The sequence below is a fragment of the Saccopteryx bilineata genome, chromosome 1 (assembly GCF_036850765.1).
Source record: "Saccopteryx bilineata isolate mSacBil1 chromosome 1, mSacBil1_pri_phased_curated, whole genome shotgun sequence".
NCBI classification, from domain to species: domain Eukaryota; kingdom Metazoa; phylum Chordata; class Mammalia; order Chiroptera; family Emballonuridae; genus Saccopteryx; species Saccopteryx bilineata.
In genome coordinates, this window is record NC_089490.1 from 151,111,480 (window position 1) to 151,132,579 (window position 21,100).

The following is a 21,100-nucleotide window of genomic DNA, read 5'->3' on the forward strand; positions in this document are numbered from 1 at the left end:
ATGGTAGTTTACACACCAGCCACTTCTGAAGCTTTCACAGAGAGAGGAGCAACTCTCCTTGTGACCAACAGAGCTGTAACTAATGTGGGGGCCACCGGCTCCGGGCAGAAAACATATTTTTCGGTCCCTGCTGGCAAGTCTTCCAGTGTCTCTTCTCCGGGGGTGCCCTCTTTCATCCAAATGGCAACTACCATTTCCACACCAGTGACAGGCTCTTCTGACTCTGCAAGATTTGTAACAGATTCAGCATCATCCATGACCCCCGAACCGAGGGAGCCCAGCACCCCCCCGCCATTGGGCTCAGCCACAGAGAAAATCACCGGCTCTTCTGAAGTGCCCCCCGAGAAAGCGACCAACATCCCTGGGACTGAGAACAGCTCCTCAAGCAGGATGTTTTATTCAGGCCCTGCTTTTTCCACTGTGACACAAGACATGCCCAAAACAATGGCCAGTCTTTCTACTTCTTCCACCAGGACGGAGCCCACAGAGAGGACTGTCACCACCCCTACAGGTCTCCCTGGGGTTACATCACAGATCACCGCTCAGCTGGACACATCAGCCATGGCCTCCCTCCCACTTACTTTCTTGGCTGTAACTCCAAGTTTCACCCACGCAGAGGAGACGACTCTCATGAGCAGAGGTTCTGAGGATTTGTCTAGGACAAATTCTTCCTTGGTGGTGCAAAGCAGCTCTTCCTCGCAGGAATCCGTTCTGGCAACAAACTTACCTCCTCCAGTTTCTCCGACAAATCCAGAAAGTGGCCCCACCTCCCATGCTCCCATCACCTCACTTCTGGCTCCTCACCAGCTGACTGCCACAGACATGTTGGGCACAAGCCTGAGTTCTTGGGCCCAGTCACCTCCAACAGTGAGGGACACCACTGTCGCTGACACACCGGACACTTCTGAACCCTCCGTAGACACAGGCACTACTTTTTTTGCCACCAGCACAGCTTTGACCAATGTGGGAACCACAAGCTCTAGACATGAAACACATTCGTCTTTCCCTCCTGGCACAGGACCATCCCCAGTCTCTTCACCAGTGGTTCCCTCTAACATCCAAATGGAAGCAACTGTTTCCACACCAGTACCCGGTTCTTCTGACACTACAGGATTTGAGACAGAGTCAGCATCCTCTATGACTGCCGGAATGAGGGAGACCAGCACCAGCCAGTCCTTGGGCTCAGCCAAGGAGACAATCACCAGCTCTTCCAAAGTGCTCTCTGAGGGCGTGACCAACATCCCCAGGATGGAGGACAGCTCCATCAGGACGTCTCTTTCAAGACCTGCTTTCTCCACGGTGACATCAGAAATTCCAACAGCAATGGCCTGGCTTCCTACCTCTTTCTCCAGGACAGAGCCTGTGGAGAGGGCCCTCACTGCACCTACTGGTCATTCCAGGATTGAATCACAGGACACCACTCCCCTAGACACATCAGCTATTAACTACGGGCCAGTGACTCCCTCAGCTGTCATTTCAAGTGTCACCGAAACAGAGGTGACATCTTTCATGAGCCGAAGTCCTGAGTATGTGTCAAGGACAAGTCCTCTCTCGGTGAAGCAAAGCAGCTCTTCCTCACTGGAGTCTCTTCCAGCCACAATCTCACCTCCTTCAGTTTCTCCAAGAATACCAGAGAGTGGCTCCTCCTCCCCTTCTCCCATCACCTCACTTCCGGCCACTGGCCACCTGACCGCTTCATACTTGTTGGACTCAAGCTTGGGTCCTGGATCACTGTCACCTCCTACTGTGAGGGACAGCACGGCAGTCGACACACCAGCCACTTCTGAAACATCTACAGACACAGGGGCAACAACTCTTGCCAAGAATAAGGCTGTGACCAATGTGGGAACCAGCAGCTCTGGACAGGAAACATATTCCTCTGTCCCCACTGGCACAGGGCCATTCAGAATCTCTTCACCAGTGGTTCCCTCTTCTATCCAAAGGGAAACCACTGTTTCCCCAACAGTGCCTGGCTCCTCTGACACTACAGGGTTTGAAACAGAGTCAGCATTGACCTCAACCTCTGGGCAGAGGGAAACAAGCACCTCCCAGCCTATGCGCTCAGCCACGGAGACAATCACCAGCTCTTCCCAAGTGCCCCCTGAGGGTGTGACTGACATCCCCAGAATGGAGAAAAGCTCTTCAAGGAGCAAGTTTTATTCAGGCCCTGCTTTCTCTACGATGACACCAGACTTGCCCAAGCCAACGGCCAGGCTCCCTACCTCATCCACAAGGTCAGAACCTGCAGAGAGGACCCTCACCATGCCGACGGCTTCCCCTGGGGCTACATCACGAAACACCCCTCCCTTGGCCTCATCAACCACGGCCTCCTCCCCGGCTACTCCCTCGGCTGTCACTCCAACTTTAACCCACGCAGAAGTGACATCTTTCATGAGCACAGGTCCTGAGACTGTGTCAAGGACAAGTCCCTTCTTTGTTGGAGCAGAGCAGCTCTTCCTCGCAGGAATCCATTTTGGCCACATCCTCACCTCCTACAGTTTCTCCAAGAAAACCAGAGTGTGGCTCCACCTCCTCTTCTCCTGTCACCTCACTTTGGGCTCCTGGCCTGCTGACTGCCACACACATGTTGGGCACAAGCTTGGGTTCTTTGGCCCAGTCACCTCCAACAGTGAGGAACACCAGGTAGTTGACACACCAGCTATTTCTGAAGTCTCCACAGACACAGGAGCAACTCCTTTTGCTACCAACAGAGTTGGGACCAACGTGGGGACCATCAGATCTGAACATAACACATATTCCTCTTTCCCTCTTGACTCAGGGCCATCCGGAGTCTCCTTATCAGTGGTTCTACCTTCCATTCAAATGAAAACCTCCATTTCCACACCAGCACCAGGCTCCTCTGACACTACAGGATTTGAGACAGAGTCAGCATCATCCACAGCTACCAGACCAAGCACCTTCCAACCATTGGGCTCAGCCATGGAAACAATCATTGACACCTCCAAAGTGCCCTCCAACGGTGCTACCTACACCCCCAGGATTGAGGACAGCTCCTCTAGAAGGACATTCTTTTCAGTCCCCACTTTCTCAACAGTGACACCAGAAATGACCTCAGCAACAACCGAGCTCTCTACCTCATCTACTATAAGAGAACCTGCAGAGAGGACCTTCACCACTCCTACAGGTCAGTCTGGGGCTACATTACAGGGCACAACTCCCCTGAAAACCTCACCCATCACCTCCGGATAGCAACTCCGTCGGCTTTCATTCCAAGTTTTCCACAAGCAGAGATGACAACTCTCATGAGCACAGGTCCTGAGGATGTGTTAATGACAAGTCCTTCTTTGGTGGAGCGAAGCAGCTCTTCCTCTTTGGAGTCCATTCTGGCCACAACCTCACCTCCTTCAGTTTCTCCCACAAAACTAGAGAGTGGCCTCACCTACTCTTCTTTCAGGACCTCACTTCCGGCCACTGGTCTGCTGACCACATCACACATCTTGGGCACAAGCTCAGGTCCTGCAGCCCAGTACCTCCTACTTTGAGGAACAGCATGGGTGTTGATACACCGGCCACTTCTGAATCCTCCACAGAGAGAAGGGCAACTCCCCTTGTGACCAACAGAGCTGTAAGCAATGTGGGAACCACCGGCTTTGGGCAGAAAACATATTTTTCATTTTCTGTTAGTACAAAGCCATCGAGAATCTCTTCTCCAGTGGTTCCCTCTTTTATCCAAATGGAAACCACCACTTCCACACCAGTGACAGGCTCTTCTGACACTACAGGATTTGAGATGGAGTCAGCATCCTTCGTGACCCCTGGAATGAGAGAGACCAGCACCTCCCAGCCTTTGGCCTCAGCCACGGAGACAATCACTGACTATTCTGAAATGCCCCTTGAGAAAGTGACCAACTTCCCTAAGACTGAGGAAAGCTCCTCCAGCAAGATGTCTTATTCAGGCCCTGCTACCTCCACTGTGACACCAGACATGCCCACGGCAACGGCCTGGCTCTCTACTTCCTCTACCAGGACAGAGCTTGCAAAGGGGACCCTCACCACGCCTATGGGTCAGCTTGAGGCTACATCACAGGACACCACTTTCCTGGACATATCGACCACAACCTCCCATCCAGCGACTTCCTCAGCTGTCACTCCAAGTTTCACCCATGCAGAAGTGACAACTCTCATGGGTAGGGGTCCTGAGGGTGTGTCAAGGACAAGTCCTTTCTTGGTAGAGGAAAGCAGCTCTCCTTCACTGAACCATGTTCTGGACACAACCTCACCTCCTCTCGTTTCTCCCACAAAACCAGAAAGTGGCCCCACCTCTCTTTCTTCCATGACATCACTTCGGGATCCTGGCCTGCTGTCCAGCCCACACATGGTGGGCGTAAGCTTGGGTCCTAGAGTCCAGTTTCTTCCAACTGTGAGGGACTCCACTATGGTCGACACACTGACCACTTCTGAAGCCTCCACAGACACAAGGGCATCTTTCCTTCCCGCCAACACAGCTGTGACCAAAATAAGGCCCTCCAGTTCTTGGCATCAATTAGATTCTCTTGTTTCAATATCTTCTGAATCCTCTCAGGTGGCATTCCCTTTGGCTACTTCTTCTTCCGTAGAGTCGACCACTGTCTCTACATCAGTGCCTCTGTCCTTTTCAACCTCAACATTGCAGACATTGCCACTTTTGCCTCTGACTTCTCGTTCTAATTTGATAGTTACAGCCTTGAAATTTAGCCCAGCTCTATCCCCACATGTACCTTCCCCTTCTCTGTCTCCTCATCTTTTGAAAAATCCCAGTACTGCTGACACTGATATTCTGTCCTCAGTTGGGACAATGTCAGATGACTCTTTGATACCCTCTTCATCAGAAGCCATGGTTTCCTCAGTATCAACTGGAGTTTTATGTGCCAATTCTGGAGGCTGCTCTCTCAGTCCATTTTCTCAAACAGAACCAGGTTCTGGGTATGCTTCTCTGTCTACCATTGCAAGGAGCCTGCCCTCATCAGCTTCAACATCGTTCTCTTCAACCTTTACTACTACTGACTCTTCAACCAGCCAAGATTTTCATGGGATAACTTACCCACCAACCACCTCAAATACAGTAGATACCACTCTTGGTGCAGAGAGTAGCACTACTTATGGACCTTTGGTTGTGGTCAGTAATCAAGGAAGTTGGACCCAGACAGTTGGAACATCTTTATTACCCATTATGGATACCAGAATAACAGAGACCATGGACTTTGGAACGATGACAAGTGTTTCTCAAGTTTCTCCACACTCAACACAGTTCATAAGTAAGGGCCCAGATAATTATTTGTTGTGGGGTTGTCCATGTGTTGTAGGATATTTAACAGTATCCCTGTCCTTTACTCACCAGACACTTATAGTACCCTCCACATACACACAGTTGTGACAGCCAACATTCCCTTAGACCGAGATCCACTGAATTAGAGTATTCTTGGTCAGGACCCTTCCAAGATGGACTTTCCCCCTCTTGTCCTGTCTTTCCACTTTGGATCCCACACTGAAATCCAATTATGAAGTGAATATAAACAGTGGTTTTTAACAGGTTTAGGATGCACACAAACCTAGTTCTGATTTCTGACACTATGACTCAGCAGCTGTGTGACCCTGGAAAATCATGATCTCTGAGGTTCTGTTTTTCTCCTCTGTAAAAGGCAATGATACAGTGTGAAGTCACATTCTGATCATGATGAGAGAAAGGATGCCAGGCGCTTTGTAATTCCTCAGCAGCAGCAGCAGCATCACCATACATATATCAATCACTTTAGAATGTCTACTCTCAGCATTGTGTATTTCAGGCTATTCTCAACAACCCAGCACCATGGCTTCACTGTGAGAGTAAAAAATCCCCTTCTTTCTGTCTGTCTCCCTGGGCCAGGCTCCAGTAGGCTTTGTGATCTCTGTTGAGAAGCTTTTAGATAGTTCTTTCTCCTTCCTGTGAGTCAGTTTCTTTTTTTAAAATTAATTTTAATGGGGTGACACTGAAAACTCAGGGTACATATGTTCAGAGAAAACATCTCTAGTTTATTTTGACATTTGCTTATGCTGAATTCCTATCACCCAAAGTCTAATTGTCTTTTGTCACCTTCTAACTGGTTTTCTTAGTGCCCCTCCCCTCCCCCAATCCCCTCCCTCCCCTACCCCCAACCCCATAAACCCCACATTCTTGTCCATGTCTCTGAGTCTCATTTTTATGTCCCACCTCTGTATGGAATCATATAGTTCTTAGTTTTTTCTGATTTACTTATTTTGCTCAGTATAATGTTATCAAGGTCCATCCATGTTATTGTAAAGGATCCGATGTCATCATTTCTTATGGCTGAGTAGTATTCCATAGTATATATATATACCAAAGCTTTTTAATCCACTCGTCCACTGATGGACATTTGGGCTGTTTCCAGATCTTTGCTATTGTGAACAGTGCTGCCATAAACATGGGGTGCATTTCTTCTTTTCAAACAGAGCTATGGTGTTCTTGGGGTATATTCCTAAAAGTGGGATACCTGGATCAAAAGGAAGTTCAATTTTTAATTTTTTGAGGAATCTCCATACTGTTTTTCACAGTGGCTGCACCAGTCTGCATTCCCACCAGCAGTGCAGGAGGGTTCCCTTGTCTCCACATCCTCGCCAGCACTTATTCTGTGTTGTTTTGTTGATAAGCGCCATTCTGACTGGTGTGAGATGATATCTCATTGTGGTTTTAATTTGCATTTCTCTAATGATTAGTGATGTTGAGCATTTTTTCATCTGCCTATTGGCCATCTGTATGTCCTCTTTGGAGAAGTGTTTATTCATTTCTTTTTCCCATTTTTGGATTGGATTGTTTGTCTTTCTGGTTTTGAGTTTTACAAGTTCTTTATAAATTTTGGATATTAACCCCTTATCAGACGTATTGTCAAATATATTCTCCCATTGTGTAGTTTGTCTTTTTATTCTGTTCTTATTGTCTTTAGCTGTGCAAAAGCTTTTTAGTTTGATATAGTCCCATTTGTTTATCCTGTCTTTTATTTCACTTGCCTGTGGAGATAAATCGGCAAATATATTGCTGCAAGAGATGTCAGAGAGCTTACTGCCTATGTTTTCTTCTAAGATGCTTATGGTTTTACGGCTTACATTTAAGTCTTTTATCCATTTTGAGTTGATTTTTGTGAATGGTGTAAGTTGGTGGTCTAGTTTCATTTTTTTGCAAGTAGCTGTCCAATTTTCCCAACACCATTTGTTGAAAAGGCTGTCTTTACTCCAATGTATGCTATTACCTCCTTTGTCAAATATCAGTTGTCCATAAAGGTGTGGGTTTATTTCTGGGTTCTCAGTTCTGTTCCATTGATCTATATGCCTGTTCTTATGCCAGGCTGCTTTAATACAATGGCCTTGTAGTATAACTTGATATCCGGAAGTGTGATACCTCCCACTTTATTCTTCCTTTTCAAGATTGCTGTGAGGCTATTCTTGTTCTCTTTTGGTTCCATATAAATTTTTAGAATATGTGTTCTATATCTTTGAAGTAAGTCATTGGTATTTAAATCGGTATTGCATTGAATTTATAAATTGCTTTGGGTAATATAGACATTTTAATGATGTTTATTCTTCCTAACCATGAGCACGGTATATGCTTCCACTTGTTTGTATCTTCCCTGATTTCTTTTATCAATGTTTTATAATTTTCCGAGTATAAGTCTTTTTTTTTTCTTACAGAGACTGAGAGAGAGTCAGAGAGAGGGATAGACAGGGACAGACAGACAAGAACGGAGATGAGAAGCATCAATCATCAGTTTTTTTTGCGACACCTTAGTTGTTCATTGATTGCTTTCTCATATATGCCTTGACCGTGGGCCTTCAGCAGACCAAGTAATCCCTACTCAAGTCAGTGACCTTGGGTACTAGTGAGCTTTGCTCAAATTAGATTAGCCCGCGCTCAAGTTGGTGACTTCAGGGTCTCGAAACTGGGTCTTACGCATCCCAGTCCAACGCTCTATCCACTGCACCACCACCTGGTCAGGCCCCGAGTACAAGTCTTTAATCTCCATGGTTAAATTTATTCCTAGGTATTTTATTTTATTTTTTTGTTGCAATGGTGAAGGTGATTGCTTCCTTAATTTCTGTTTCTGACAGTTCATTGTTAGTGTATAAAAATGCCTCTGATTTCTGAGTATTAATTTTATATCCTGCCACCTTGCTGAATTCATTTATCAGGTCCAGTAGTTTTTTGACTGAGACTTTAGGATTTTCTATATACAATATCATATCATCTGAAAATAATGATAGTTTTACTACTTCTTTTCCTATTTGGATGCCTTTTATTTCTTCTTCTTGTCTGATTGCTGTGGCTAGGACTTCCAGAACTATGTTGAATAAGAGTGGTGAAAGGGGGCACCCCTGCCTTGTTCCTGATCTTAAGAGGATTGCTTTTAATTTTTGCCCATTGAATATGATGTTGGTTGTGGGCCTGTCATAGATGGCCTTTATCATGTTGAGGTATGTTCCTTGTATTCCCACTTGGCTGAGAGTTTTGATCATAAATGGATGCTGGATTTTATCAAATGCTTATTCTGCATCTATTAAAATTATCATGTGGTTTTTCTCCTTCTTTTTGTTTATGTGATGAATCATATTAATTTATTTGCGAATATTGTACCAGCCTTGCCTCCCCAGAAAAAATCCCACTTGATCATGGTGTATGATTTTTTTCATATATTGCTGGATCCGGTTTGCTAATATTTTGTTGAGGAATTTAGGATCTAAATTCATTGGGAATATTGACCTATAATTTTCTTTCTTTGTGTTGTCTTTGCCTGGTTTTGGAATCAGAATTATGCTCACCTCATAAAAGGAGCTTGGAAGTCTTCCTTCCTCTTGAATTTTTTGAAATAGCTTGAGAAAGATAGGAGTTAGTTCTTCTTTGAATATTTGGTAGAATTCCCTTGTGAAGCCATCGGGCCCAGAACTTTTATTTTGGGGAGTTTTTTGATAACTGTTTCAATCTCATTTGTTGTAATTGGTCTGTTTAGGTTTTCTGATTCTTCCAGATTAATTTTTGAAAGATTATATGTTTTAAGGAATTTGTCCATTTTATCTAGGTTTTCTAGTTTTTTTGGCATACAGTTCTTTTTAGTTTTTACATAAAATATTTTGTATTTCTGTTGTGTCAGTTGTTATTTCTCCACTCTCATTTCTAATTTTATTTATTTGAGTCGTCTCTCTTTTTTTCTTGGTGAGTCTGGTTAAAGGTTCATCGATCTTGTTTACCTTTTCAAAGAACCAGCTCCTGGTTTCATTGATCCTCTGTATTGTTTCTTTAGCCTCTATGTCATTTATTTCTGCTCTGATCTTTATTTCCTTTCTTCTACTACCTCTGGGATTTACTTGCTTTTCTTTTCTAGTTCTTTAAGATGCAGTATCAAGTTGTTTATTTGAGCTTTTTCTAGCTTCTTGAGGTATGCTTGTAATACTATGAACTTCCCTCTCAGGACTGCTTTTTCTGTGTCCCATAAATTTTGAGTTGTTGTATGCTCATTATCGTTCATTTCTAGGAATTTTTAAATTTCTTCTTTGATCTCATTGTTAACCCATTCGTTATTTAATTACATGCTATTTAGTTTCCAAGTGTTTGAGTATTTTTGAGTTTTTCTGTTGTGGTTGATTTCTAGTTTTATGCCATTGTGATCAGAGAAAGTGCTCGATATGATTTCAATCTTCTTAAATTTGTTGAGAGCACTTTTGTGCCCTAACATGTGGTTTATCCTAGAGAATGTACCATGAGCACTTGAAAAGAATGTATATTCTACTGCTTTAGGGTGAAAGGTTCTGAAGATATCTATTAAATTGAGTTGATCTAGTATGTCTTTTAAGTCTGCTGTTTCTTTGTTAATATTTTTCTTGAGGATTTATCTAGTGATGTTAGTGGGGTATTGAAATCCCCTACTATTATAGTATTGCTGTTGATCTCACCTTTTAAATCCACCAAAGTCTGCTTTATATATTTAGGTGCTCCTATATTAGGTGCATAGATATTTATAATGGTTATATCTTCCTGTTGGATTGCTCCCTTTATCATTATGTAGTGACCTTCCTTATCTCTTACCATAGCCTTTGTTTTAAAGTCTATTTTGTCTGATATAAGTATTGCTATCCCAGCTTTTTTTTCATTTCCATTTGATTGAAATATTTTCTTTCATCCTTTTATCTTTAGTCTATGTGCATCTTTTGTTTTAAGGTGTCTCTTGTAGATTTTTATTTATTTATACCTTTTTTATGAGAGAGAGAGGGAGAGATAGAGAACAGGGGGAGGAGCAGGAAGCATCAACTCCCATATGTGCCTTGACCAGGCAAGCTCAGGGTTTTGAACCGGCGACCTCAGCATTCCAGATCGACTCTTTATCCACTGCGCCACCACAGGTCAGCAAGGTGTGTCTCTTGTAGACAGCATATGTATGGGTCCTGTTTTCTTATCCATGCAGCTACCCTATGTCTTTTGATCGGATCATTTAATCCATTTACATTTAAGGTTATTATTAATATGTAGTTGTTTGTTGCCATTTTATTCTTTTTTTTTTTTTTTTTTGCATTTTTCTGAAGCTGGAAACAGGGAGAGACAGTCAGACTCCCGCATGTGCCCGACTGGTATCCACCCGGCACGCCCACCAGGGGGCGACGCTCTGCCCACCAGGGGGCGATGCTCTGCCCATCCTGGGCGTCGCCATGTTGCGACCCTCCTGGGTGTCGCCATGTTGCGACCAGAGCCACTCTAGCGCCTGGGGCAGAGGCCACAGAGCCATGCCCAGCGCCCGGGCCATCTTTGCTCCAATGGAGCCTTGGCTGCGGGAGGGGAAGAGAGAGACAGAGAGGAAGGCGCGGCGGAGGGGTGGAGAAGCAAATGGGCGCTTCTCCTATGTGCCCTGGCTGGGAATCGAACCTGGGTCCTCCGCACGCTAGGCCGACGCTCTACCGCTGAGCCAACCGGCCAGGGCCGCCATTTTATTCTTTAAAACTGTATTCCTCTTTTGCTATATTCTTTTTCTCCTTTGATCTGTTTACAACAGGCCCTTTAGCATTTCTTGCAGCCTTGGTTTGGTTGTAGTAAATTCCTTGAGGTTTTTTTGTCTGTAAAGCTTTTTATTTCTCCTTCAATTTTAAATGATAGTCTTGCTGGATAAAGTAGTCTTGGTTGTAGGCTTTTGTTGTGCATTACTTTGAATATTTCTTGCCATTCCCTTCTGGCCTCAAGTGTTTCTGTTGAGAAGTCGGAAGTCATCCTTATGGGGACTCCTTTGTAGGTAATAGTTTTTTTTTCTCTAGCAGCTTTTAATATTTTCTCTTTATCACTTAGATTTGGTATTTTAATTATGATGTGTCTTGGTGTAGATTTCTTTGTGTTTCTCTTTAATGAAGTTCTCTGTGCTTCTTGAACTTGTGAGATGTTTTCTTGCCTTTCTTGAGGGAAGTTTTCAGCCATGATATGCTTGAACAAAGTCTCTATTCCTTGTTATTTCTCTTCTTCTTCAGGAACCCCTATGATGCTGATGTTATTTCTCTTCATGTTGTCACAGAGCTCTCTTAGAGTTTCCTCAGACTTTTTGAGTCCTTTTTCTTTTTTCTGCTCTGCTTCCGTGCCTTTATCTTGTCTTCTAACTTGCTGATTTGATTCTCTGCTTCATCCATCCTGCTTTTTATTCCTTCCATTGTGTTCTTGATTTCTGATATTGTATTTGTCATTTCTGACTGATTCTTTTTTATTATTTCAATGTCCTTTTTTATATTTGTTATCTCTTTATTTAGGTGTTCGTAATGACCATCGTTTGTTGTTCTAATATCTTTGAGCATCCTAAAAATCATTATTTTAAACTCTGCATCTGGTAATTTGGTTATATCTGACTCATTCTGGTCCTTTTCTAGGGATTTCTCTTGATTCATTTGTGTTGCATTTCTCTGCCTCTCATTTTGTCTGTGTAAAAGAAGGTTTTGGCCACTGGAGTCCAGTGGGTGTGGCTTCTGTGTTGCCTAGGTGTGGTCTGTCTGCAGACTCTCCACCGCCTCTGCTGTTGCTGCCTAGGGTGTTCAGGTATGGGTGTTTCTGGTGTCTGCCCACTGGGGCTGTTGCTCTGGTTTCCACCTCTCCTTCTCAGGAGTGGCTGTGGTCATGTGCTCGAGTTTATAAGCCTCGGTGGCCTTGGCCTTTGCCCAGCCCCTGCGGGTGGCATTATGCTTGGCCCTGAGGGCAGGGGTGAGCACCTTTGCTCAGCTGCAGGTCTCTGCCTGAGTCCAGGCTTTTGCCCCGCCCCTGCAAGAGGAGCCCGCTGGTGGGATGGCTGCAAGCCTTGGCTCCAGAGGCCAGGTGGGACTGTATGCCCATGCTCAGTAGTGGGACTCTGCCTGTTCTGGGCTTCTGGCTCTACCCCTGCGGGAGGAGCCGGCTCCCAAGTCAGGTCACAAGCCTCGATTCTGCGGGCGGGGCAAGGCTGTATTCATGCGCCCTTGCTCAAGGGAGGGTCTCTGCCCCTTCTGAGGCTCCTGCCCTTCCCTGCAGGCTGGATTGCAGGTGGCCTGCAGCTGGGCTTGACCACTTTTTCACGTCCCCTCTTCCCTAGCCGGGCAAGATTGAGCTCACACCTGGGTATCAGTGGTGGCCAGCCAGCTTCCGCCCTTGCCGACAGAACCATGCTTTCACGTCCCGCCACTACCCGACCTTGGGCGAGCCCTCAGCCATGTGGGTGGTGGCACTGCAGTTCAGACCCTAAGACTCACTACTGTAGTCCCGAAAGCTCCCCCCTTCTAAGTGACTCTGCTCTAAGTGCCGCAGGAGAGCTTGTTTGGCTGGTGTCCTGCTTCCCTTTGCTGGTATTGCTGTTTCCAGGGGAAATATTCACTTCAGATTTGGGGAGTGACTCGTCTCAGGGGTTAGGGTGGCTGTCCCTCAAAGTATTTCTTTCTGTGCCTCCTCGATTACACCCTCTTCCTGCTACTCCAGTCTTCTCCTCTCTCCCCATCCCCTGGAGCCCCAGGTGAGTGGTTGTGAGAGAGGTTTTCTGCACGGTCCCTTTAAGAAGAATCCTGGGTCTGAGAAATCAATGTCTTTCTCACAAACAGTATCCTGTCTTGTTTCCAGCTAAATACTGTCCATACACCTCTTCTAGGCTCTGGGGCTGCAGGCCAGGGCTTTGTTCCTGGGACTCAGTACCCTCCCCTCTCTGCTAAATTCACTTTCCACCACATGAGTCTCTCCCAGCTGCCTTTCGCTCTGGGTAGCTGGGCAGCCCTCTCCACATTTCCGCATTTCCTACCAGTCTCAGTGTGGCTTCTTCAGTGTTCCTTGGTTGAAGAGTCCTCTTAGTTTAGTCCAAAGTGGTTTTTCCAGATGATGATTTTTAAAATTAGTTTGTAATCCACTTTGGTTCTGGGAGGTGGAAGTTGGTACGCCTGTCTACTCCATCATCATCTTGTCAAACCTTGTGAGCCAGTTTTTGAAGCTCTGCTCAGCAGTTTTTGTCTCAGCCAATGACACTTTACTCTTCCTCAGATTCTGCCTTCCAGTTATATTGGCCAGCAAGTGTGGTTCCTGGCAAATTTAATTCAGTAAATTTAAGTTTATTTTGTAGTAAAATTATAAAAAGTAGAAGTTGTAGTAACAGTTGCAATAGTAGTGGTAATAACAGTAGTAATAACTCTAGTAATATTAACAGTAGTAATAACTCTAGTGGTCATAGTAATATTAGTAATAACAATAGTAATAGGTGGGAATAATAGTAGTGACAGGCCCTGACTGGTTCGCTCAGTGGTAGAGCATGAGCCCAGCATGTGGATGTCCCAAGTTTGATTCCTGGTCAGGGTACACAGGAGAGGTGCCTATCTGCTTCTCCATCCATCCCCTTTCACTTCTCTCTCTCTTTCTCTCTCCCTTCCCCACCTACAGCCATGGCTCAATTGGAGCATATTGGCCCTGGGCACTGAGGGTGGCTCCATGGCATCTATCTCAGGCTCTAAGAAGGGCTAGGTTGCTAAGCAATGGAGCAATGCCCCAGATGGGTAGAGCATCTCCCCCTAGTGGGCTTGCTATGTGGATCCCAGTTGGGGCACATGCAGGAGTGTCTCTCTGCCTCCCCTCCTCTCACTGAATAAAAAAATTAAAATTAAAAAAATAGTAGTGACAGAATCTTTGCTCAGTGGTAGTTGGCTCAGAGCATCAGCCCGGTGTGTGGAAGTCCCAGGTTTGATTCCCAGCCAGGGCACACAAGAGAAGCACCTGTCTGTTTCTCCACCCTTCCTCTTCTTCTTTCTCTCTGTTTCTCTCTTCCCCTCCCTCAGCCAAGGCTCCATTGGAGCAAATTTGGCCCGGGTACTGAGGATGGCTCTGTGGCCTCCGCCTCAGGCACTAGAATGGTTCCAGCCACAACGGAGCAACGCCCCAGATGGGCAGAGCATTGTCCCCTGGTGGGCTTGCCAGGTAGATCCCAGTCAGGTGCATGAGGGAGTCTGTCTCTCTGCCTCCCTGCTTCTCACTTCAGGAAAAAAAAAGTAGTAACAGCAGTAACATTAGACAGCAGCAGTGGTAGTAATAATGGCAGTAGTAATGGTGGTAACAACAGCACTAATGGTAGATAGTAGTGGTAGTGTTAGTAACAGTAGTAATAGTAGCAATGGCAGTAATAATAGAAAGTAGCAGTGATAGTAGTAACAACAGAAATGGTAGGTTGTAGCTGTCATACTAATAACAGCAGTAGCAATAGCCATAATGGTAGGTGGTAATAACAATATTAGTAACAATAATAATAACAACAGTAATGGTAGGTAGTAGCATGATAATAACAATAATAATAACAGAAGTAGTGGTAGGGAGTAGCAGAGGTAGCAGTAACAATAATAGTAGTGGATAGTAGCGGTGATAACAATAACAATAATAAGACTAGTAGTAGTTATAAATCTCTTATTGTGAGCCAACAGGCACTGTTCTGGGTGTATTTTTATCAACACTCTGAAATGACCACTATACTTTATCCTTTTACTATTAGATGAGAAAATGAAGACCTAGCAAGAATTGGTAATGTATCCATCCATTTAGAGGAGGAGTCAGTATCTTAGTACGGGACTCTTTTATCCCAGAACCCAAGCTCTTAAGCATGATGATACATGATCTCTCTTAAGCAAGAGGAGACTTTTCTACATATATATCTATCCATGTGTCCATTTACTAATTAATTCACTAATTCAACAAATGTATGTTGGGCACCTACTATATGCCAAGCAAGCAGACACTAATAGCTATTGCCAAGGATACTGTGAGGTGTGGTGCTGCTCAGGTTCAGATTCAGACAATATAATATGGAGATAATGAGAAGAGAGAGATGAATTCTGACATGAATTTTTATAAAGGTAGATTTGAGCTGGGGTTTGAAGTAGAACAGAAAGTTAGGAATCTGATGAAAGATGGTCGCATCAAGCAGAGAAAACTGTTTTAACAATGACTCAGAGGATGGAGAGTACAAAAACATCTGGGAGAAGGGAGTGGTCAGCTTAGGAGTTATGGCCCAAGATGATACGGGGAGGCAGAGGAATGTCAATCACAATTCCTTTTCCCGTTCCGGAAGCATTGCAAGTACTTTTGGGGCAGAGACATTTCTCTCCTTTTCTTCATGTGGAGAAAAAAAAAGCTCTTACCAATCCAGTAAGTGGTAATAATCATCCTGTCCAAATTGTGTGTTTGTCCCACAATTCACAGGACTTGCCACAGGAAGGACAGAGCGGGCACAGACCACTACCACAGCAACTTTGACCACCAGCGTCTCTGCTTCCACTTCGGGAATGCTGACTCCCCTCAGGACATCAGGTGAAACGGCCAGCACGAGCACAACAAGAGTGATCATCACAACCCCAGATGTTTCCCCTGATGTTCCAGAGATGACAGCCTCCTTGGCCACCAACCCTGTAGAAGAGACCAGCATAGCAGTTTCCAGGGAAATCCCATACATGTTCAATAGAAGCTCAGTGAGCACAACCACACTGGTCTTTAGTTCTGGGGCAGAGACCAGTACAGCTATTCCAGCTCTGACTGTTTCCTTTGGTGAGCCAGTGACCCCAACCTCATGGGTCTCCCATCCTGTGGAGACTAGCTCAACTGTTTCCAAGGCAACCCTGAATGTTTCCCACAGTGAATCAGACAACACACCTGTAACAGCTATTAGTTCTGCAGAGGAAGTCAGTTTAGCTGTTTCAACTACAACTGTCTCCCCTGGTGTACTGGGGAAGATGACCTCACCAGTTACTAGTCTTGGGACAGACACAAGTATGTTTATTTCAACTCTGACTGGTTCTCCAGATGAACTAGAGACTACAGCCTCCACAGCACAGAGTAGTTCATCCATTGTTATTTCAATTGTCTCCCCTACTACGCCAGGGATGGTGACATCCCTGGATGTTAGTTCTGGAGCAGAGAACAATCCGACTGTTCAGATTCTGACTGAGTCCCCTGGTGAGCCAGATACAACAGTGTCACTGGTTAACCATCCTGGGGCACAGACCAATTCAATCATTTCAACTCTGACTTTTCCCCCGGCTATATCAGGACTGACAATCTCACAGGTCACCAGTTCTAGCGCGGAGACTAGTACAGCTTTTCCAACACTGACTGATTCCCCACACAAGCCAGAGACAGCAGCCTCATGGGTCACCCATCCTAGGACAAAAGCCAGTTCCACTGTTCCAATTATGACTCTCTCTCCTCGTGAACCAGATACAACAGCTTCATGGGTCCATTCCTCAAACACCAGCACCCCCATTTCCAGAAAAAATCTGAATTTTTCCCATAGTGAACTAGACACCATATCTTCAACAGCCACCAGTCCTGGGCCAGGAGTCAATCCAGCCATTCCGATGACAACTGCCTCACCTGATGTGCCAGTTATGGTGACCTCCTCGGTCACTAGTTCTGGAACAGGGACCGGTACAACTTTTTCAACTCTGATTGAGTCCCTACATGAATCAGATACAAAGGTGTCCTTGGCCACCCCTCCTGCAGAGACCAGCCCAACTGTGCCCAGGACAGCTCCCAGTGTTTCCCATCGTGACTTGGACAGCACACCCTCAACGGCCATCAGTCTTGGGACAGAATCCAGTTCAGCAGTTCCAAATGTACCTATAACTCCTGGTGTACCAAATATGGTGACTTCACAGGTTACTAGTCCTGGGACAGATGTCAGTAAGGTTATTCCACCTCTGACTTTTTCTCCTACTGAACCAGCACCCACAACCTCATGTGTTACCCATTCTGGAGCGCAGACTAGTTCAGCTGTGCCGACTATGACTGGTTCTCCTGAAGTATCAGGAGTAGTAAGCTCACTGGTCACCAGTTCTGGGACAGAGACCAAAACAACTTTTCCAACTATGACTGACTTCCCACATGAACCAGAGACCACAGCCTCACGGTTTAATCATTTTGAGACAGAAGCCAGTTCAGCCATTCCAACTCTGACTGTTTCCCCTGGTGAGTCAGATACAAGAATCCCTTTGGTCACCCATTCTGCAAATACCAGCACAATTTCCCCCAGAACAACTCCTAGTGTTTCTCACAGTGAATCAGATAGCACAACTTCAATGGCCACTAGTCCTGAGGTGGAAACCAGTTCAACTGTTCCAGCTAAGACTGCCCAACCTGTTGTACCAGGGGTGGTAACCTCACAGACCACTAGTTCTGGGGCAGAGATCAGCACAACTCTTTCAACTTTGACTAATTCCCAAGTTCATCTGGAGACCACAGACTCATGGGTCACACAATTTCAAACTAAAGCCAGGTCAGCTGTTCCAACTCTGAGTGTATCCTCTGGTGCGCCAGATACAACAGATGCCATGGCTACCCGTGCATCAGAGACCAACCCAATTGTTTCCCAAACGACTTTCGGTGTTTCCCATAGTGAATTAGACGACACAATCTTAACAGCCATGAGTCCTACGGCAGAATCCAGTTCAACTGTTCTAGCTAGGACTGGTTCACCTGGTATACCAGGAGTGGTGACCTCACAGGCTATTAGTTCTAGAGCAGAGACAAGTACAACTTTTCCAATTCTGACCATTTCCTCAGATCAACTGGAGACCACACCTGCATGGACCATCCACCATGGGATAGAAACCAGTTCAGCTGTTCCAACTCTGACTGATTCCTCTAGTGAGCCACATACAACAGTCTTATTGGTCAGCCACCCTGCAGAGACCAACCCAACAGTGTCCAAGACGATGCCTAATTTTTCCTACAGTGTATTAGACAGCACAACCTCATCAGTCACCAGTCTTGGGACAGATGCCAGTACAGCTATTCCAAGTCTGACTCTCTCTCCTGGTGAACGAAAAGCCACAGCCTCTTTGGCCACTCATCCTGAGGTGCAGACCAGCTCAGCCATTCCATCTCCAACTGTCTCCCCGACTGTGCCAGGGCTGGTGACTTCCCTGGTTACTAGTTCTGAGGCAGAGACCAATACAACTATTCCAACTCTGACTGATTCCCCACATAAGCCAGAGACCACAGCCTCATGGGTCATCCATTCTAGGACAGAAGCCAGTTCTATTGTCCCAACTTTAACTATCTCCCCTGGTGAGACAGGTACAACAACAGCCTCATGGTTGCATTCTTCAGGGACCACTACACCTGTTTCTAGAACAACTCCAAATTCTTCCCATAGTGAATCAGCTAGCACACCCTCAATAGCCATCAGCCCTAGGGCAGAAGCTGGTTCAGTAATTTCAACTACAGCCTTCTCCCCTGGCGTATCAGGGATGGTGACCTCATTGATTACAAGTTCTAGAGCAGAAACAAGTACAACTTTTCCAACTCTGACTGATTCTCTGCATGAGCCAAAGACCACAGCCTTACAGAGTACCCATTCTGAGACAGAAGCAAGTTCATTTGTTTTAACTCTTAAAACAGGGACTGTTTCCCCTAGTGGGCCTGATACAACAGTTTTCTTGGTCACTCATTCTGAAGAGAACAGCCTAACAGTTCCCAAAACAACCCCCAGTATTTTCCATAGTGAATCTGAACCCACACCCTCCGTGGCCACTGACTTTGGGGCAGAAGCCAGTTCAGTTCTTTCAACTCCAACTCTCTCTCCTGGTATATCAGATGAGGTGACCTCACAGGCCACTATTTCTGAGACAGATGCCAGTTTGGCTATGCCAACTCTGACTCTTTCTTCTGGAGAACCAGCAACAACTGTATTGGCCACTCGCCCCAGTGCAGAGACAAGCATAAATTTTCCTGCTTCAACTGTTTTTCCTCACTTACCAGATACCACAGCCTCACCATCCATCCCACCAGGGTTGGACATTAGTATGGCTCTTCCAACTAAGACTGTTTCCCTTGGTCCACCACCAAAGACATCCTCTCTCTTCACCACACTTGTGAATGAGGCCAGCAGAGTTGATCAGCATCCAACAGTCTTGCTAAGTGTTCCTGTGGAAACTTCACTCTCCCCCCATCCTGGGACAGACCTCAGCGCAACAATTTTAACTTCAACTCTTTCTCATGGCTTATCAGAGAGCACAGGCTTCCCGGCAACCAGCCCCACATCAGGGACCAGCACAGATGTCCCAGCTCTAACTGTTTCTCCTGGTGTCCTTGAGCCTGCCAGTGCCCATGCAACCACCAGTGAGCTTTTTACTGCAACTTCCTGGAGCACACAAACCTCCCAACCAACAACCTCAGTTGGACTTCCAGAATTTTCCAAGGCCATTACACAGGGCACCATGACCTCAATTGCACCTAAAATCAGTCACGAAGAATCAAGTCCAACCACTATCATGATAACTACAACTCTTGCGACCACTAAATTAGCTGTCACAGGTTCAGGCTCCACTGTGGCCGAGACTACAACCACTTTTAGTACACTGTCCGAAAGGTCCTTTGTCCCTGTGACCACACCTGAGATGTCCACCTTGGCCTATGTGAGCATGACTTCAGGAACAAGTAAGAATAACTTTTGTATTCTTTCTTTTTTTCTTTCTTTCTTTCTTTTTCCTTTCTTTCTTTTTTTCTTTCTTTCTTTCTTTCATCTATCTATTTATCTATTATCTATGATATGTAGTTTAACCATTTAAATGCACAATTTAGAAGCATTAATTACATCTACACTGTTGTGTAGCTATCACCACTATCTATTTCTAAAACATTTTTATCCCCCTGAATAGAATCTGTTTACCTTGTTATTAAACAGTAACTCCCCATTCCTCCCACCCCCTACCCAGTCCCTGACAACCTCTAGTCTCCTTACTGTCTCCATGAATTTTCCTGTTATAGATATCTCATATGTGAAATATTGTACGATATATCTGTCCTTTTGTGTCTGCTTGTTTTAGTTAGCATGTTTTCAGGGTTCCTCCATGCTGCAGTCTGTGTCAGAACTTGATTCTTGTTTACAGATTAATAATATTCCATTGTGTGGCTAGACCATATTTTATCTGTCTATTTATCTGTTGACAGAAAATCAGGCTGTTTCCACCTGTTAGCTACTGTGCATCTTGCTGCTACAAACCTGGATGTACACATATCCATTTGAGTCCCTGCTTCCAATTCTTTGGGGTATATGCAGCCAGTCCTCAGATAACATTGATTTGTTCCACATCATTCCATTATAACATTGATGAGATGTCATATGAACTTAACTCTTTTTTATGCCAAGTAGCTTATGGTAACATTGGTTTCTTTATACATTGTTCCACTTAAAGACCCAGAACCTATTGACATTATGTACTAAAAAAAGGACTTTGTGGTCATTTGGTGTAGGAGTTTGCCAGAGCTGTTATAACAAATTACCACAACCTGGGAGGTTTCAACACAGAAACTTATTCTGAAGGCTGGAAGGGAGAAGGGCCATAACATACGCTTTAGAGCAGTGGTTTTCAACCTGTGGGTCGCAGGGTCGAACGACCAAAACACAGGGGTTGCCTAAAGCCATATAATAAAATAAGTATTTTCCGATGGCTTTAGGCGACCCCTGTGTTTTGGTCGTTCGACACCCCCCCCCCCGGGGTCGCGACCCACAGGTTGAGAACCGCTGCTTTAGAGCCACCCCACATGAGGGTGAAGAAGCTGGGGTCTTTATTCTCCATCTCCCACCCCTCATTGCTACAGGGTTGCTCT

The 21,100-nt window shown here is 45.3% G+C and overlaps 2 protein-coding genes across 2 annotated transcripts in view; both read left to right on the top strand.

The window, feature by feature from the left end:
• On the top strand, positions 1–3,210 carry LOC136319379 (mucin-16-like). Its single transcript, XM_066252659.1, has one exon. The coding sequence runs from the start codon at positions 1–3 to the stop codon at positions 3,208–3,210; it is 3,210 nt and encodes a 1,069-aa protein (XP_066108756.1).
• Positions 3,211–3,511: 301 nt separating this feature from the next.
• Positions 3,512–21,100, top strand: part of MUC16 (mucin 16, cell surface associated) — an 85,098-nt gene continuing 67,509 nt past the window's right edge. Inside the window, exons 1-2 of the mRNA XM_066252660.1 lie at positions 3,512–5,255; positions 15,695–19,927. Of these exons, the coding sequence (XP_066108757.1) occupies positions 3,512–5,255; positions 15,695–19,927 (5,977 nt within the window). The remainder of the gene's footprint in view (positions 5,256–15,694; positions 19,928–21,100) is intronic.

Bases quoted from the DNA above. Each gene is read 5' to 3' on its own strand.
- LOC136319379 (XM_066252659.1), top strand. From the start codon at position 1: ATGGTAGTTTACACACCAGCCACTTCTGAAGCTTTCACAGAGAGAGGA.